Source organism: Dysidea avara, chromosome 7 (genome assembly GCF_963678975.1).
Source record: "Dysidea avara chromosome 7, odDysAvar1.4, whole genome shotgun sequence".
Taxonomy (NCBI): domain Eukaryota; kingdom Metazoa; phylum Porifera; class Demospongiae; order Dictyoceratida; family Dysideidae; genus Dysidea; species Dysidea avara.
Window position 1 is genome coordinate 2,166,844 of NC_089278.1, and position 20,831 is coordinate 2,187,674.

A 20,831-nucleotide genomic window follows, 5' to 3' on the forward strand; every position below is an offset into this window, starting at 1 on the left:
AAATAAAATGCACCTTGCATACTACATAGCTACCATCCTTTAAGCATGTAACTGATCCCTACAACTCTTGATCAATACAGATCACTTAGAAAGCATAATTAATTAGCTACTAAGGTCAAAATATTGCAGCATTTATTCTTGTCTTGCTAGACATTTCTTGGTTGACTTTCAATATGCATGAAATGCTGCACACCATGTGACAAGGGCACACAACACTAATATAAATGCTTTGGCAGTTTGGCTGTTGTAAATGTGACATAATGTGTTACACAAACATTTATAAGTAAACAGCAAATAATAAAATATTTTTATATAAGTTATTCTCCTAGTTACTCTACAGAGTGAAAATGGTGTTGAGCATACAAACATTATGAACCACATTAGGTCTCTTATTGTTAATTGTGGGAATGGTTCCATCATCATTGATGGGTTGTACTATCATTGTCGTCATCTCCATGTTGTGTTTCAGTCTGATATTGCTGGAAAGCCTCTATAGCTTGAGCTCTATAAGAAAAATTAAAATAATGCACATACTAGTTGTGTGCTGGCCAGACCCTTTTCCACACAGGACACAATCACTTTCAGATGTTAAGTATCATGCAAGGGTCTGTGAAGATTTAAAATCTGGATCACATTTTGTGAACTCTGTTGGAATTTGGGTACCACATGGAGGGAAACTTTGGAGCTGGCAAAATTTGGTGAATGACCATGAGTTCAACAAATTTTCCTCATCCAAACATTTTGCTCGTAATACTTAAATCTATTTTAGTCTCACCCAGGGTGGGTTGCAGTCTGGGGGTGAGACTACAATGTATTTTAAGCATGAAATCCTGAACCAAGCATTCCCTGGAATAACTGCACCACCAAGGGCCACTGGTTCATTGAGCTAGTATCCTGCAGTGCATTGACAACTAACCTAGGCAGCACAAGTGGTATCCTCGAAGTTGGACTTGGAGTTCACACAAAATGCGAGTGCTGCCACATCCACTATCCAGAGGGTGGACTATATGGGCTGGCTTTGTAGTTGATTGCCAATTGGTATTAACTAGAGCATGTGCTTTGCTAAGAATTCACCAAATTTTATTTGCCAACTGATATTTTTGCTTGATTTGCAAAATTTTCCCTCCGTACAATAATTGCAATGTTTGCATGATATAAACAAGTCAGTGTTTTTACTTCCAATTGAATAACATGATCACATACTGTACACATTCCTTACTGTCATGAGTTTTGGTCCCAATTCCCCAGACCTTTCTGCAAGGGAACTCACTTATACTGAAAGCAATAAGACCAAGCATAGAAACAGGTTTGCTAGGGTTCAGTGAACAGTAATATAAGCCCAGTCCACACACACACACACACACACCCGCGCGCACACACATACACACAGAGTACTCTATTACTATAGTCTTACACTCACCTCACTGATTCTACACTCTTATCATCTGATGTTGAATTACTATTGCTAGCAGCAGCAGCATCACCTGTAGCTTTCTTGTTTCCACTGAGCATCCCCGATGATAGGAAACTAGAATAACAAGTGCACACAAGATATCAGTGATGTCCTTATATAGAACTGCTAAAAAGTAATTACACGTGCAATTGAAGCTTGTAGCAGCTCTAGAGTCCTATGCAAATTGTAATCTTTTTTTTTATAATAAAAAATATGGTGTACTATAAACTGTGACATGGCCAAGGACATAGGGCACACTCTACAACACTGTTGTTTACACACTCGGTGAAATGCTTTTCTTTTTAAGTTTAAGCCTCGGGTGTCCTCAACAAAGATTGTTTAACGTAAAACCATACTTAAAGTTGTTCTCCAAGTCTTCCTGTTCTCCTTCTTCATTGTTATCCTCAGCATCATCGTTTTGTTGTGTATCAACTCTGTACTTGGAGCCTCTTGAGGTGTTGAGGAGCTCACTACATCAGGTAACCAAATCAACCATGGATCAAATATACAACACTTACTCAAGGTTATCTCCTAACAAATCACCCTCATCTTCATCAGTGTTCTCATCGATATTATTCACTGAGTGTTGTTGGTCAGTGATGACATTAGAAAACCGCAAACCAAGTACCGGTGCATCATCTTCTTCACTTGTTGTTTTACCATCACTACTACCACTAGTGCTACTGCTGTTAGGAGGTTCACCTCCAGAAGACTGTTCGTCGTGTTTACTCTCACTTGTGTTAGGATTTTCAGAGTCATTTGGTTGATGGTTGACCAAGTGTGTTTGGAGTTCAGTGTTGTCACTGCTGCCAGTGATAGCTTGTACCTGTGACGACTCTTCTGTCGTGTTAGTAGTAGTGACATCTCCAGTGAGCTGGTCTGGTGCCTTGTGATCATCATCAAATGTGACCACTACTTCTTCTGAATACCTTCAAGGTAGAATAAACACATTCAAGTTAGCTTTTTAACAGGATCATACCATTATAGGCACATTTACACTACTACACTGGATACGTATACATGTGTGCACACGCACAAACACACGCTGTTAATTATAAGATCTTACTTTTCCTCTTGTGAAGTTGAGGGATCGTATGTTTCTGTTTCATTTGATGCCTTTTCAGCAGATGTATCATCTTGTAGTGTCCCATCTTCTGATGGCAGTAGACTGCACAACCAGCACACATACACATGACACACATCAGCAGAATAACAGTAGTCACATTTACCTGTATCCCTGACTGGCAGGATCCTCCGTGGTGTCAGGTGACTGAGCCACTTCTGAAGTATTGAGATAATCATGTAAATGCACATGTATAATATTGATAATGTACAAATGACTGTTTAACTAGAGTAAGTGTACTGTATGTTCTATTAGAGAATATCAATCACTGAACATTCTATCATAAATATGTACATGCTCTAAAGGCTGGCCACATGTCATCAAATTTGTAACAGTTCAACCCCGAGCAACTAACAAGTGTTCCAGTGCACAAACTGTAGAAACATGATACGCCCCTTTAACCATAAGCCACCCCCACCAAGAACACATTAAATCCTATGGGACAAGGGAGCATGCAACTCCGTACACTACCACATTACAGGCAAAATTCAAATGTGGAGTATTGTGTTAGTGACGTATATCTTTAGTTACACCATTTCTACAAGCAACAGAATGGGCTGCTACTCTACATCTTGAGCAGCTTTTTGGAACAGTCCACTGGAGTAACTTTGTGTCATAAGCAAATGTAGAAAGGCCATTTTTCCCTCAGCCATTCAACTTCATTTTCATACAGTAGCTTTGCTTTGTCGTGCCAGTAACATGACATACTCAAGCATGCACCTCCGTATAGTATCCTAATAAGGAATTTTAAGTTACCCTTATAGCACATAGCACCATATTTTCGCTGTTAATGGGACCATGAAACAAGCTTTACATCATCCATATAGATAACTTCTTAATAGTACAGGTACCTCTCAATATTGTGACAAAAAGTTCAAACTTGGCATCACTGCTGGACAATGCATTTGGCCATGCAAATACATATAACAACACAAATGACAATCCCCTCTAACAGCAATTGAGTGTTGATTACCTGGTAAGTGTGACGTAGGTACTTCCCCTTCTTGAACAATTGATTGCCTATGAATTGATCTAAATGATGCACACTACAACCATAGAACTATACCTTGTTTCAGTAACTGACTGTTGGGCTGGATTATCAAAATGAGCCCACCCAACCTGCTCAGCAGGCTCATCGGGTTCCTTGGTCCAGTCTGGAATGGTTCCATGAGGCATAGGGGTCACATCAGTTGTGTTCACCCACGATGATGAAGTAGCAGCTTCTAATCCAGGAGAGAAGACACATACACATGTAGTTAACTTTTCCTGTGGTGCTTATAAATTGTGACTCCCTGTTAATAGGCTTAACCTTCATACAGGTCACTAATGGGATATAGCGCTCACTTAAGCCACTTACTATGGGGCATGTGCCTCACACAGTAGCCATATATAACCAGATTCATTTCTCCACACAGTGGTAGCCATTAGCTGCACAAAGCTAATGGTGTTTCTGGTCCTATCGATTCCTCAAAGTTTGGCCAGGTAACCAGGCTTTCTTTCTATTTTTGCTTCTAAAATGTTGCACTATATTTGAAATAGCAGTACATGGAATTATGGAGACAAACATAGTTGAAGTTGGTGAATCATAACAACACAAGAAAAAGGTGTTTGCCAAAACATTAAACCCTTCAATGGTAAATTATGAACTTTATCTTTTGACTATCATTTCTATGGTGATTGCACAATTCATTCAGCTAAAAACTGACCCAGGCAGGGTACCAGAAACATGTTGTTATACAGTACACAAACTGTACCTTGCTCATTTGATATAAATAGAGCTGTGGCACTGTCATCAGCCATGTGAGTGGACGTTGCTGGAGTGTGCGATGACATGGCTGTCTCATCGTCGTCTTCATCATCATCTTCATCTGTGTCTGTACTTGAACCAGCTGTAGCGAGAGTATATGGAATAACACCCATGTGACTGACTGACTGACACGCGCACACACACACCAATATGCACACAGACAAGCACACACGCACACATGGGTAGACTGGAGCAATGTGAGTTGACCTTTCAACTGCCAGCCAGGTGGTCTACCCCACTTGGCTATGACACAGTACCACAGTGCATATACTTGCTCTACACTACACACTACCTGTTGGCACTTCTCTGATAGTCACAGGACCAGTCACTTCATCATCATCATCACTGCTGGTCATATCAGCTCCAATAACAGCCGACTGAGTAGTGCCATAGGACACATCATAAGTGAACTCCTTCTCTGTCCACATTGTGTCCAGCTGAGGAACAATAATAATTAACCGCTATTACCTCTAGTCTAGCATGGCTAGACCTCTAATTCAGCACAGGGTATTATCGATTTTAAGCACGAGTACTAATTGATTAGCCCTTGCTCTGAAATGGAGGTCTCTCCAGTGTAACTTCTGTTCACCGAAGTTAAAACACCCAATGTGATGACTTTAGTACATGTACACAACAAATATAGCCTCTTGCATGTACGCATGTATTTGGAGTATTGAAATTTAAACCACTTAAGCAGCATACAAAAGTTCATTTCTTACAGTATCATCACTTACATACAGTTTACAAGTAAACATACTACATACTGCACATAGTAATTCTAACTACAACATACGATGATTGTACACATACTTCATCATCATCATCAGGAATAATGGGGTCATCAAATTGTTGTATCCTTTCCAAACACACTGTCTCAAACATTCCAGTATGAGGAGTCTGTAACATACACCATCACAGCAAGCACACACACACAAGATAATACTGTATAGTGGATTATTTTCAGTATTGGTTTGCGAACAACTGATTTCACTGACATTAGACGTAAAAAATTACTGGTATCAAAAGCCTTAAAAGAGTGTACTGAATGATTTGCTATGCTAGCAATTCACAAGTAATATTTCCACAAGCAGATAACACCAATTGCTAAATCATGAAAATTTGTCCCACTGACTATATTACCACTGTGACATGTTAGTAATGCAGCACACAAAGGTATTTTAATAGTTAGACCACAGCTGTGAGGGATTTTGCTCATATACACACCTGAAGCCCTCGGGCCTGCAGCCCTCATGCTTTGGGTGTATATATCAGCAAAACCTGACGTAGTCATGGTATAAGTATATCACTCTAGGCATACTCACCTAATAGGTGAAAGAACTACAGAGCACTCACCCTGTTTCTTTTATACATCAATATTTCATGATCGATAGTGGTTTTAATAGTGTGAGACAATAGCCTTCAGAACGTTATTCATACATCATTATGCTTTACACACAGCACCAGAAAAATTGCGATTGTGGTTTTTTAAATTTTAGCATTTTGTACTATATTAAGCCTACAAACTTCACTTTTGGGACAGTAAGTAAGTTAATATATTAAGTTAAGTAGTTAAGACTATAAGCTATTTAAATCTAGTTGTTTCTGTGTTGTTCCGTGGTCTGCTTAATGGCTGATCCAGCATTGCCCAAACAATTATTTACTGATCATTCATCATTTAGTTACTGTCAACTAGTCAAAGCTTAGCAACTACACTGAGCCTAACCCGTAAACCCAAGCCCATAATTAAATGCTCCATGTCACTCAATATAACGAGTCAAAGCGTATCGTATCTTTGAACTGGTTGGGAATCAAAGCCATGAGCAAACCATATTCCCATGATATTTCCTGGGGTTAAACCCCAAGCGGCAGCTTCGAATGCCCACGCTAAAGTGGTATATATACAGTGGAATTTGCATAATATCATTATCTTGCAACTGACTAAACTAACCTGTGACCTATGTATATAACTAGACAGATGCTAAAGCATGTTGGGGCAAGCCTGAGCAATGGAACAAGTTGCGCAATACTGTCTGGTGGTGTACGTGCAGCTGTAATTTTATTTTAGAAGTATGGTATGGTATTGCTCTACTTCGTCTTGCTAATCTATAATATAATATTATATACATTATTGGACTATGCGTTAACTTCCTTTGGCCTTTCATTGAATTAATAGGCCTATGGCCTTTGATTGTGTCCACTTTTGTAGCTGTTCTTTGCATTACGAGTTCCGTTGGGAAAAGAATGGTGTGTACGTTTTTTATCTAGCAATGTCAATACAAACCTTGCCTCTCTTTCTTCAGGGGTCTCCCGTTCTCTTCGTGCCCTATCACGTTCTCTTCTCTTTCTAAGCCTTTCTTCCCTGGTGTCAACATTGGAGGCCATATTGACCACATGTTCTGTACAGTCGCAATGGAATTCACCGCTTTCATAATGTAAATGTTTGGGCACGCGTACAACGCACGGCAGCCTGTGTGGGGGCTATCCGTTTTCATATTGTAAATTTTTGGGCACGCGACGCTTGTACAATGCACATAGACTACCGGTTTGTGTGGGATAAAGTTAAAGTTACGGGATAGTTTAAGAAAGTTAAAGTTACGGGATAGTTAAAGTTAAAGTTACAGGATAGTTCAATAAAGTTACGGGATAGTTTAAGAACTTTACTAAATATAAGTAATTGCAAGCATCCCAAATGTTGGAGTGTTAATATTAGCAGGTTCCAGTGTAACATCTCTTCAGATGGTTACCCAGAAAGCTCTATATACACTAAAAATTTAATCAGGAAGTGGATATTGCTAATTATGTCGGCTTCATTTTCATCGTGTTTACTGATAAAGCCACTGAGATAGGATTTTGCTTGCATGCTTAGCACAAAGTAGATATCATTGCCCACTACTTACACTTTCAAAATTAGCAGGAGTCTCAAACGATGTTTCATCCAGTCTATCAAATGGTGTACTGAAACAAAAGCAACAACAATCAACCACAGTGTTGACATGACTACAGTGCACCTGATTGGTTCTTCCATAGTATTCAGTTCATCTGGATGACCAAAGTCATCGATGAAGTTGTTGACAAATTTGACGTTCTGATAAAGGGAGTACGCCTTCTCAGCATCATTGTCTAGTCCATAACCTAGCTCTCCTTCCTCGTCACTTTCTTCAATTGATGATGCTAATGGCCTCGACCCTCCCTAAGAAGAGCCACTCACATTGATGTGTACACACAGTCACATGTATGCCATTCATACACACAACATGCATGAGAGCAGACAGACAGACAGACAGGCAGGAAGACATGTCCATGTGTAGATGTATACTGTACACACAAAGCAAAAGCAGAGCCCCTACCTGGCAACCATGAGAAATACAGCTATTGTTGTCCCAATGTGAGTAAAGTTTCTTGTTCAAAGAAACAAAACTACTGGGAATCACTGAGCACCACACATACATGTATACACACATGTACACATCACAATGGTTACAAGTCATGGCATTCACCACAGAAAGCACAGTCACTTACTTAACTCCAATAAAAAAGACAGTACAACAAACAAGAACAGCTTGTGCACTTACCAAGTTAGTTTCATTTCTCTTGTTATGCTCTACTAATGGACCCTTTAAAAACTCACTCCATCTATTACAGGTGGAGTCATCCACTGCTGCACAAGACAAAAACATTCAGTGATTATAATGCACAGATCTTCATTAGCAGGTATATAACTTCAGTTGTTACTTAGCTGTTGTTAAATTTTCATCCACCTAGATGTTGGACTTCTGTATATGTATACATGTACTAGTAGTTGTCAAAAATTTTAACATTAGCAAAACCTTACAATTGCATGCCAAAGATACCCACTTATATATACAATTATATATGATCTTGTTTTAATAACCTTCTACACAATACTGACAAATGATACAAGTAAGAATGTAACCACAGCATTTACTTACAATCATGAAGAATTTCTACCACGTCTGCTGTATCGTGGCAATGTCTGTAGACTGTGTTGATGATACGCATTAGATGGCCCATGTAACCTTGACGACGTCCACCATTTTTACAACTACACACATAGTAACCATAGTAACAACACATACATTCACTCTAACATACGAAACTTACATTTCTTCATTTTTTGCATACCCATCCAGTAATCTCTGAATGAACTGGCATTGAGAAAATATCTGAAAGGAAAGATAAGATGTATTCACAGGTACATATAAGGAAAGCATGAAACATGCACAACACTGCATGCACGACCAGTGCAAAGGCATCCTGGTTTGGTTAATGACCTGTCCATTATAGTAAGGACATGTCAGCCAGACACTTAATTAGCTACATATTGAAGGTCCCAATTTTTCCATTACTGCACCTCACATTAGTGACTTACATGTTCTATTAAAAAAGATGATTTAGTACTAGTTTCTGCTGCTGCTCCTACAGCTGCTGCAGATTCTTCTGTGTTGCTGCTGTGGTGTGGATCAAATGGGGAGTCCTGCTCCTGTGTATCACTAACATTGGTAGTAATGTTCATGGATGAGTCAAATGCTGCTACAAAACAATCTTCAACTTGAGCATGGAGAAAATTATTCCATGGATATCGAAAAAACAGATCCTATACGAGATAACATAAACACCACATGTACAACACACACACACGCACAACTTATGCTTAGTTGCTTACCAATAAAACCGATAAGGTATTTAGTTGAACTATTTCTTGGTTAATTTTAGTATCATTAGCCTCAACAATGGCAGTGATTAGGTGAATTGCTTGTAGTCGAGTGTTACCCAATGGTGGATTAAGATCTCCAACACTGGATCTTTGTGGTAACATCTACAGTGGAAAAAAGGGAATATATACTAAGGTACGGTGGAGCCAGAAGTGTTAATGATGATACAGTATCAAGAAAAACAGCACCTTTTAAATGCGTAGTCACAACACAAATATGTTGATTAACATATCATACAGTGAGGTAGTAACTGTATACTAGGGATTATAGAAGTTTACACTTTCTCACAAAAAATGTAATTGCAGCTTTACAATACGTTCATGGTGCCTTGGCAGCATTGGTTAGGTTACTTAGAAGCCCAAAAGTGCCTTCAGTATGACCCAAAATGCTTCCAATAACATTAGTTGCTACGAAATTGGAAAAAAATCATTTAAAATAGGGGAATTTTCTACTGCCTGACTTACTAATGCCTTCAGACAAGCGTAACCTGATAACAGCTGGGGCTACAATACAGGCTTTATTTTTCATTGTTTGACATCACTTCAGCCCGCTTTTTAACTTACCGCAGTATGTAAAATGTACACATCGAGGACTTACCTTTGTCCCCTTTGTGTCCCATTTCTTTTCACTGACAGCTCAAGGTGTTGATTGGCAGTAGCGCGTAATGGCTTCCCTATACATTAGCAACAGTAATCATCTGTATTTTCTGTAGTGGCTGGATTGCTTGCAGAGATGTTTCTTGTACTGTTCTTCATTTGTAACGATGTGTAACAGTCTGAACATACCGTAAATGGGGAAAGTTTTGCTGGGCAAGAGTTTTGCAGTTAAGGCTTACTAAGACTATTCGTGGTGAAAGTTTCATGGTAGAGCTTAAACATAGCTATACAGTACACTGTAAATTATTGATATAGCGGAGAAACATTTGCGGTTTGCTTTGAAACCATGAAAAGCACAAAACTTTTGCCCAGTGAAATTTTCCCCGTTTACGGTAGTCGAAAACAAAGCATAATGGCCACTTGATACTTCATAATTGATTGCTAAATGAACGCATTCAAATGAAAACAATAACATTCTTTTGATGTGGTATGCGTGTGTTCACCAGTCATAGTGATGTTATAAAAAGTAAACAAACAAGCTACAGATACTGTATACCGTAAATCAGGGAAATTTTGGTGTAGAAAATTCATCATGTATTAAAATTTAGACGCAACATATTTTCATCACTTTCATAAATGACGAAAAATTTTTGACAGAATAACCATATGTTAATATTCTGTAAGTTATTTCCGACTCGCAACTATTTTAGTGCTGTTGTTGCTGGCAGCACATGTAAAGGATGAGTAGCTCGAGCAGTGGCCATTCATTCACCATATATAGTGTCATAGCTAATCATTTCTATGCGCAAATGATTTGTATAGTTACCAATGTCCATATAATACATACTTACTTTTGGGTTTCTTAATAAAACAGAATGAATGTCCTTCATTCTGGGTTGTAACACTCCAAGTGTTCTTCTGCAAGCTGTGGAAAAAACATTTGTGGCTTCACAACATGCTTCATACAATACATTGGATTGATCTATGTATACAGACACTATGTAACACACACACACACACACACACACACACACATGTACATTTCACAAAAATCTTATGACCACTCACTAGCTTCTAATTGTATATTGGAGGGTTCTTCACTTGTACTGTATGACATTGATCCATAGAACATATTGACTGCTCTGTAGTGACAGATGCACATTAGTTTATGACAGCAACCTCAATATATGCATGCCATAAAACTTCTGCATATTTACAATGCTACAGTATACAAGTAGAAGGTAAAATTAGAATTTTATGTTTGATTAGGGATCAAAGAAAAAAAAAGTAATGAAACAAGACAAATGAACCAGCACATACTGCATTAAAAGAAAGAATGGCAATAGGAATGCCATAACAGTAATTTTGAGTCAGAATGCTTGCCTCAAACATTAATTATGTAACAGAAAGGGGGGGCATCACGTTTTGCTTTCAGCTATGTGCCGCCCATTACACAGCATTACAAACAAAGAACAGTACAAGAAGTGTCTCTGCAACCAATCTAGTCACTACAGAAAGTACAGGCGATAAGCATAATACAGTCGATTGCAGATTACTGAGAATTTTATCCCATACTGTAAACATTCTGTGGACTCAAAACTATTTGTAGTGATGCCAGAGCAGCCGGACTGAGGAAAAGAATTACTGTGGTTCATTTGCTATTGAATCCGTGGTATTCACAACAATATTAACTCACAAGGAGACTTACAGATACACTCACAGTACGGCATGATTTTTCAATAATTCTACAATTAACTGTACAGCCACAGGGAAGTCGCATACTATTGCAAATCCATAGCGCAATTGCAAATCAACACCTAGGCGTTGTCAGCAAAAAGAACTGGAACACAAAGGAGGACAAAGGCAAGTCCATGATGCATGTATTGTACATACTGTGGTTGGTGAAAAGGCACATTTCAGGACAAAGCAACATCGAACAGTGAAGAAATCAAGCTCGTAGCCTTATCCCAGGCATGGGGTGAAGTACTTTGGTACTTGTACTTAAGGACACTTAAGTACAACTTCTTGAGTACTTGTACTTATACTTAAGTACTAAGTAATGTACTTAAAGTACTTAAAATACTTCAAAGTACTTATAAGTACTTTGAAGTACATGAAGTACAATGAAGTACAATGAAGTACAATGAAGTCCATTTACATATGTACAAGTGAAATAAGTTGTAGCTATATATATTGGCTGAATTTGGCTCAAAGATAATACAATCCTGGATTGACACGGTCAGCTTTTGGTTGAAGTCACAATTGCTGTATTTGCTCTAAAAACAGATTTCCCATCTTCTGATTCATTTCTCTGTTGATCTTAGAAACAGTTGTACTACTGTCGGCCTGAAAGATTTAGTTGATCATTATAAGAAGCAGGCAGCTATAGCAGCTAAGAAGAAAGATTATGTCCTGAACAGAAAGTCAACAATAGCAAAGTACACTCACTAAGCAGGTGGATGAATACACTGAAACTGACGCAGTAACAATGGCCCAATATCTAGCAAATAAGATAACCAAAAGAAATATCCTCTGCTTTCAAGGTTGGCAAAAAACATCCTAGGAGTACCATCTTCCTCTGTGCCTGTTGAGAGACTTTTTAGCATTGCAGGAAAGATATTTTCTCCTGAAAGATTTCGCCTTATGTTCACAATTTATTAGGTGCAACCAAAACTACATAAATGCAATCGTGAACACTGTAAGCATAATCTGTACTTGTACTTAAATACTTTCAAAAGTACTTGTACTTTACTTAAGTACTTCTCTTAAAACAATGTCATGTACTTGTACTTGAACAAATGTCAAAGTACTTGTACTTTACTTAAGTACTTTCACATGTACTTCGCCCCATGCCTGCCTTATCCATGGTTGAGTTATGCTTGACAGTTAGTCAGTCAGTCAGCGTAAAATTCTGTTGAATAGAATTTCTGTAGAAACTTTTTGGAAGAGTTTGGGGGTAGGTCTGAAGACATTTTTGGGCTCGGCTCTGCCAAACTGTCATGAAGGAAATCGAGGCTGGCTTTAGGGTGATATTATTGGCTGGAACTGTATGATATCTATGATTCTCTATATGCCACTTTCATCAAAATTGAAACTACAATTTCCAAGTAAATATGCTGAATTATACATGTATATACCCATACATGACACAGCTATCACATATTCCACACACAATTACATATGCTAACCTTTTATCAACGAGCATCAATAAATAAGATATCCCAGATAATACAACATTGTCCGCCACATCATCCCCATCAAACATGTTCTTCAATAACAACTCCACCACTTCAGCACTGAAGTAGTGTACACAGCTAATATACCACATCAACCATGTCGTGCCTACCTCTCTAGTGTTTCCAGTAGAGGAGCCAGACTGGACATTTGAACAGACTCTCTTGATAGCCGCAACATGTCGCATAATGCCAGTGATGCATTGTAACATTGCTACAACCAAACAGTAACACAACAGCATGATCCACTACATGCACAAGTAAACACTGTACTGGCCCCTGTCAGTTTAGGGCATTTTAATTTTGAAAACAATTAAGGTACAGTAGCAAGCACCGTTGTGTGTCCCCACATGACGGTCATATGACATACTATATTGGTAGTGGAGTAGTTTGTTTTGCCACTCTAAGGCCACATACTGTGTCATTTACACAAGGAGTTACACATACTGTATCATTTACAAGGAGCTTAAGAAGATGACGCTACAGCAAATCATGTGTAAAGATTGGGATGGTAAAAAAGACTTTTAGTATACATTTGTGGGTATTGTGGAATAAAAATCATCAACCATTTTTGTATCATATATGTACGATAACATGCTACAGTAACTGGTATCACTACAACTACACAAGTTTACTACTACAACAATATTCATCAAGCCAAAAAAAGTTGACTGGGGCAAAAGACATAAGGTGTGTGCCTTGTGCTGCCAACCAGCAACTAAACCTCAAACAAGATGTTGATGGATCCATTGTGTTGTGTAGTAGGTAATGTTCTTCCATCCCATAAAAAAGGTTACAACATTTGCTGCTTCCTGTGATGTACAGAGGTCACACTGATGTATCGATGTCATTAAAGGTGAAGGAAAGGTGACTGCTAAGTATGCATTAGTCACACACAGCAAAAAATGAGCAGGAAATACCAATGACCTTGTACAAGGAATAATTATGAATTTTGATTAACTTGAAAGAGTAATCTAAAGGAGTAAGTCACAAAACTAACTTCCTGATAGGTAGGTAGTTACAATACTGACAGTTGTTGTTCTACTGTAAAAGGCAGCGAGGAAGTAATGTACCTGTAAGTGCAAGTACTGTAGTACGTACTTGGACTGTATTGTATGTAGTTGACTGTCCAGATGCCAAACTATGAGGTAATTGTTAAGTACCATGTACAATGCATGACAGATTGATTAAAACATCTTGTGATAACAGGAAATCCTGATAATTGAATTCCAGGTGTGTGGAGACAGTGTGTTGTATGACTTATGCAGGAGTTGTGTAACTTGCACTATATTTGAAGCATTCTTGCCAATGGCCAACACACACACACACACACACACACAACACACAACACACCTCTGGATCTGCAGTATGATGTATGTAACCAACCAATTTTTGTACAACATCTTGATCGTTTAGCCACTACAATACAAGAGCACACTAACACATGCTCTCACTTTAGCACACACTGACCTTAGCCAGGTCTAGTCTGATTTGGTCAGTGTCTGGAGCAGCCACCATCTGTAGCAGCAGGTCCATCATAGCGGATGTGTTGAGATGATGTAACAACTTGTCCACAAATCCACTATAGTTCTGAACATAATCGTACACCTGTGGAACATGTGGTAGCTTAAGATAACGTAAAGTTTTAAAGCGATTTTACAATCACAACACACAAAGTATTACACACAATTCAAAGGCCATGTACCCAGACACGTAAGATCAACTGGGTATACCTATCCAGGCCAAACTGTTATAAAATTGACACTTAAAAGTTGGCTGGCATGAAAAAAAAAGCCAACAAGTTTGGTTCCAAGCTATCAATAAACTCTATGAAACTTTGGGTAGTATTGCAGCAATAAAATAGTGCATATTACACGTACGCACCTATATACGTGTACTGAAAACATCACCTTCTGAGCTTTTTAGCAATGTGTGCAGTGTGTTTGTACTATAAGTTTTAGCACAGAACACACAACAAAACTTACCACAGAAGCTTTTTGACATAACAACATAATGATGACTTTGCTGGTGAAGCTGTAACACAGACAGAACATGTAAAGGGGAAGTGGTACCACACTGGACGACCATTCCTCACCTGCCAATTAGTGGATTTAGTTGTTCACTAACCTCTAGAAATGCCCATAACTTGTTTATTAATTTCTAAAAGAAGAGTATAGCAATATATACAACTCTAGATAGTACAAGGCCTGGTATGATAATGTTATGTCAGTTCAAGTCTTTAAACAAGGTGTGAGTGTCCATGAAAATCAGTTATCATTCATGAAATCGGATACCGTATAGTTAAAAAGTTTGGTGAAAACCCACTATCACAAAATTGATGAAAAAACTTTGGCAAATGGAGCTTCACCTGAACTTTTTTTAGCTACCATGTACCGTACAGCTTGAATGCAAGATCGCTACATGCGAGTACGAGTGATTAACAACTTGCCAATTAAGGGGCATGGCAGCCGTTTCGATTGCAAGTCTATCCCTCGCATTGAGGGATGACGACTCATGATGGAAACGGTTGCCACACCCCTTAATTAGCAAGCCTTTTAATTGCTTGCACTTACATGTGTTCGAGTGGTAGGTACCGTACAAGTGAGTGTAAGCATTGTTCGCTGGTTCTTGTAATGTTGAGAGCAATGTTTGGATTTTCGTGAATTCTTGTGGAACAATGAACCTCGCGATAATTGAACGGAATGCTTGGAGAAATACCCACAATACCCTGTCACAATACTTTGATACCCATCCTTTCAACATGGGTAATCTGCTCATGTGATTGCTAAAAATAATTGGCGGATAAAACTTTGCCGATTGTTAGTGCTGAGCGATAGTAAAAATTTTACTATCACGATAGTTACTCATTAAATATCGCGATAGTGAATACTATCCCGATAGTTTATGAAACACTTTGCTCTTAACAAAGTCTCAGTTGTATAGTTATGATTTGTAGTCATATAGAAAGTTATTTTGCATGCACAGGACATTTGTTAATTAACTGCGTGGGCGGCCGATGGAATATGGACTTTTGGTAAAGCTTTTACAGGCCACTCCTTTGTAAGAAAGCTGGTAATACCAACTGTAAAACAGTATAGAAGGGTTGTTAATACCATTTTAATGCAGATCTGAGCTTATCATAACTATCACGATAGTGATATCCCTACTATCGCGATAACGATAGTGATTTACTATCGCGATATATCGCACTATCGATACTATTGCTCAGCCCTACCAATTGTAATGCTATTCGCCAAAGTTTTTTACTATACAGTACACTGCTTTTCAGTGTAGCCAATGCATTTCATTGGTCTAGACAACCAAATTTTGTGAACAGTAGCTAAAAGGAACAGCAGTATTTTTACCATGGGGGAATTGGCTTTAGTACAGATACATAACACCCAGATGAGGTTGGAAGTGTTCACATGAGCCTGATGGCTTTTTATTGAAAAACATACTGGACCTCCTTTGGTGCTGAAATGCCTCCCGACTGATGAAATGTGACAAGTACATGGCAATGGCACAATAAGTTAAGCCCCACTGAATAAGTTAGCTTTTTTTTTTTTGGATATCAGGGCTCAACCCAGAATATAAACCTAGAGGGGGTGGAGTAAGTCGCTTTGGATTCTAGGGTGGTCTGGGGGCATGCTCCCCAGGAAAATTTTGAAAATTTAGGTGTAAATATACTCAATTTTGGTGAAATTTTACTGTGATGCCATTGAATATTGACCATTGGCTTTGGGATCAATTAAACCTTTCCATTTCTCAAGGCTTTAGGTATAAACCTAGGGGGGGGCAATAGCTAACCCAGAGGGGGCCTGTGCTTCCCCCCTAGATTAACCCCTGGATATGTATAAATCACCCCCAAGATCTCACGGATGCAGTAAATGTCTGTTAACAAGCTAGAAAGACCAAGAGAGGAGTCCCACCAGAGAAAACAGTATGAATAAACACTCAAGAAGCTATATCCTATGCAGTGTACTTCAGAAAGAATGTAGTGGCGTGCACCCTAGTTGGGTGGGGATCACATGAGACTAGAAAGATGAAGAAAGCCTTCACACAAATGAAAGTGATAATTGGCCACTACGAGGAAGATTAGAAAGGAGAATCATGGCCACCATTCAATTTTGCTGCCCTCCTTCAATGCTATACAATCTTTTAAAAATGCAATTAACATGAAAAAAAAAAAATTTTTTTTAACATACTTAACCAATCATTGCCTTATCGTTTTCAATTCACTTGACACACTGGTGTCTATAAATGACTGGAACATCATTGTTGCAGAGATTAAAATACAAGCAAATTCGTAAAACACCATCCAGTAGTCTTTTATTCACCAGAAATTTTATATACTAAAAGCTCTTTAGCTACTTTCATCTGCAGCATAAAAGTATTCTATTAACCAAAATCAAATTAATTAGCACTCATACTATGTTACTACATTATGCCATACTCTTGTGGACTACACAGCAACCATTGACAGACTGAACACATATCCAAATAAGGAAACAGCAATGAGCAAACAATGCATAGAGGTTACAAAATAACATCAATACCATGACAACAGTTTAGTATGAAACCAGTAAGACCCCCACACAGCAGTCTTATAAAAATGTCTCTTATCATGTTTCATATATTCATCCCCTAGTTGTAGCTCAGAGTGGTACATCAATAAAGAAGGCAGGCAGTGAACACAACACCATCCCCCACGTGAGTGAATATACTAGTGTGTAATTGTCCATCACAGAAAGTGGGTTTAGTTGGTATTTATATGGCTCAGCTTTGTCAGTGGTGGCCTAACACTAAACTAACCATAAGACACAACTACTTCATTTTTTTTTCTAAGTGTGTATGAACAATTTACTGGAGAGAAATCGTCAGTCACAGAATATAAAATAGTGTTGGCTACTTTGCCACTTAGAATCAGTATGAATAGAAGCACGATGGATTCTAATCTAATAACAAGGGTTGCTTCCATAGTGAAAAATATCTTGTGCACAATTTTACAGAAACAGATAATGTTAAGACATGGCACACTCCTACCTAAATATAAACAACTCACAGTACCACATGTGCAGCTTTCCAAAACAATTGACCAGTAGCATACTAACAAACAAGCACCATATTTTGCTCTAAATAATACCCACCTCATTATCACACAACTTCTCAGTGATGGAGAATACTTCGGCTGTCAATATCTCACAAGCGACGTGTGGATACTTGAACCGGGCTTTCTCCTCAACATATTCAGAAGGTTCGTCGGTAACATAATTAATCAGAGCAGATATCTTGTCTGGCTCTATCAAGCTATAGGAAATAGCATCATGTTTCATGATAGTTTTAACTACCTACTTAAATATCAAGCCATCAAACACCCACCCTTAATTGGGCTACACTTCTTTGGCTCCAATATTGATTTACTAGCACACACACAACAGAAACACACATCAAAGAAAGGTGCAGTCAAGATATTTAAACTATGCTGCTTTGTTAATGACTAATGTAAAGTTTCAAATGGAGTTAAATGATGCAGAAGTCAACAGGGATTTAAAGTAGTCAAATTGTGGGTGTCACACATAAAAGGGATGTGGTCAATATTAATATTTAACCAACCATTCCTTAGAAGGATATTTCTATAATCTTTATGTAACACTGAGAACACAGCCTGTACATCATCATAATAGCATCGTTAAGATTACTTAGCACTACTCTCAAATGTGCTAAATGATTGGTCAATATACGAGGTTACAATTCCCCTAAATGTTTACCATTTGTCACACTTTAGCATACATACAACACACACGTTACATCGTACAGTGTTTATATTAAGCAACAAATCTGCTATCAGTATGCACAAGTGTGTTGTATGTAATGTACAATGTACCATGTTTTCATATGAGAGAGACATGCATATATACACACAGAAGCACAGTATTGCATGGCCACACTTTACACACGTGTCAGCTGATGTGCACAACCAGAGGAATATATATTACATAAAATTGCTACAATTTTACCAGCTCACTATATGAGCACAGGTTAAAACGACCTGGCAAAGCAAAACAAGACACCGCAGTTTGCAAAAAGGCACTCTTTCCAAATGCCAAACTGGTATCAAACTGCATGCACCATCCTACAGCTATTCATATGCACTAACTAGATATCATAAAAATCTTTAATATACGACAGCAACTAGGTTACTGTTAATACAACAGTGCTTCAAATAATTTATTTTATACGGTATACAATTTTGTAGGGAGTAAGCTTCCCAATGTACTGCATATAATAGTGTACTGGTCAAGTATTATAGCTACTCTGAAAAGGTGTTACTATCTGTATAACAGTAAGCCTGCAACACCTATAAGGATTCTTGATGGAATAGATTTTCTCCATGCAAGTATAGCAACTTCGTATACACGAGTTCCATCACTTTTACTCATTATACTCTAGTGTTATAAAATAACCATTGTGTTTATACTTTACACACGTCTACATGGTATAATGTAACAAAGATTTATACTGTAGCTACAAACAAATTTCGATGTGCTTCAAATATAGCTACCACTCAAGCTGTAGGCAGTGTTATCACCAGTAAAACACACCAGAAATAAAACACTTCAATAACGAATGAAATTTAAGTTTGACCCCCAATCACCACAGGATTAACAAATGACTGTAGCTTTCAACAGTTGATATTTACTAATCCAATGGACAATGTACTCACAAGTCAATGAGCTTCCTGTTCTGTGTCTTGCACTCTTGTAGTACATCATCTTCATCAAGGATTTGCTCCAGGGTACAGTCCTAAACAAGTCACGTGTATGATATGCAATGTATGCCAAGTGTGTATAATGTAACATACAATATATGGTAGATACAGACAGGCAATAACATCTTATAAACATCCTTTTTAACACAGGAGCATATGTGGTAATTACCAGTATTTATTACACAAGTGGTTTGACCTACTTTCATACTTGAATATATTCTATGTTGTACCAACATGTAATTTAAAATGGCTTGAAATTATTTATTACAGATGTGACACAGTACATCTACTAGTAATTGTGTGCTACAGTAAGGTTGCTTATCTTCGACCAAATTAATCCTCAACAGTTTATAGCCACATTGCATTGCTGGAAATAGAGAACGCAGCTGACCTCATCAACAATTGAACTATAAATTATGCTTGTTTGTCAGTGTGATTTATAAATACAGAATATCTATTAGACTCGGGAACTCATGGGTTGTGCTCCGAGTGATAAACTAAACATTAATTTATTATTTTTCATATTGTATAATAGTCCAAACAATGACAGATATTTAATTTTAATAGACAAAACAGAAATGGCTGTAACAGAACAATACACTCTACGGTAACTAAGCATCGCTCACCTCTTTATCCAGTAATCCATCAATTGCTGATGGTGTATGATACTTCAACTTCCAGAACATCTTCAAACACAAGACCTGTACATCAACAAGAAGTTACAACTGGCTCGCCAGCAAGGGATCCCACAGAAGCCATGATGTGCACTGATTAGAATACATGAATAGAACCGAAAACACAAGTTGTCATAGACCAGGTACTCAATTCTGACGTCTTTAAAAAGTCAGTACCGTATTAGTGACACGCATAAGTGCCGACAAACCCAATGTATTTCAAACAAAAGGCGACACACTACGAAACACCCCCTGTGTATTCGTACCTGTGGATTGATGACTAATCATTCAGTAAAATCGCGGTTTATTCTTGTCAGTGAATTTTTCTAGTCGTATAACAGTTAAGAATAGCGTCTTACATTGACATCTCTAGAGGCGACATACACTCGCATGCCTTTTTAGACTATCGCGTGAGCTTTTCCTGAAGTAGATGTACGAGAGTT

At 38.1% G+C, this 20,831-nt stretch overlaps 1 protein-coding gene across 1 annotated transcript; it reads right to left on the minus strand.

The window, feature by feature from the left end:
- Positions 1-242: 242 nt before the first annotated feature.
- LOC136262382 (serine/threonine-protein phosphatase 6 regulatory subunit 1-like) lies at positions 243-20,821 on the minus strand. The gene is made up of 30 exons (XM_066056632.1): positions 20,655-20,821; positions 20,341-20,415; positions 19,670-19,749; positions 18,093-18,252; positions 15,041-15,105; positions 14,931-14,979; positions 14,416-14,553; positions 14,299-14,364; positions 13,059-13,159; positions 12,901-13,008; positions 10,781-10,854; positions 10,564-10,637; positions 9,068-9,220; positions 8,774-8,998; positions 8,506-8,567; positions 8,334-8,446; positions 7,956-8,041; positions 7,392-7,573; positions 7,281-7,338; positions 5,194-5,280; positions 4,676-4,820; positions 4,331-4,465; positions 3,643-3,799; positions 3,550-3,596; positions 2,683-2,734; positions 2,520-2,621; positions 1,972-2,382; positions 1,810-1,923; positions 1,421-1,528; positions 243-504 (listed from the first exon to the last, which is right to left on the minus strand). The coding sequence occupies exons 2-30, from the start codon at positions 20,398-20,400 to the stop codon at positions 420-422; spliced, it is 3,297 nt and encodes a 1,098-aa protein (XP_065912704.1). The 5' UTR covers positions 20,401-20,415; positions 20,655-20,821; the 3' UTR covers positions 243-419.
- Between the last annotated feature and the right edge of the window lie 10 nt (positions 20,822-20,831).

Excerpts from the sequence above, each read along its gene's own strand:
- LOC136262382 (XM_066056632.1), bottom strand. The coding sequence starts at position 20,400 with ATGTTCTGGAAGTTGAAGTATCATACACCATCAGCAATTGATGGATTA. Across the intron at positions 7,574-7,955 it reads AGAGAAATGAAACTAACTTG|GGAGGGTCGAGGCCATTAGC; the intron begins GTAAGTGCACAA and ends GGCTCTTCTTAG. Across the intron at positions 7,339-7,391 it reads ACTATGGAAGAACCAATCAG|TACACCATTTGATAGACTGG; the intron begins GTGCACTGTAGT and ends CTTTTGTTTCAG.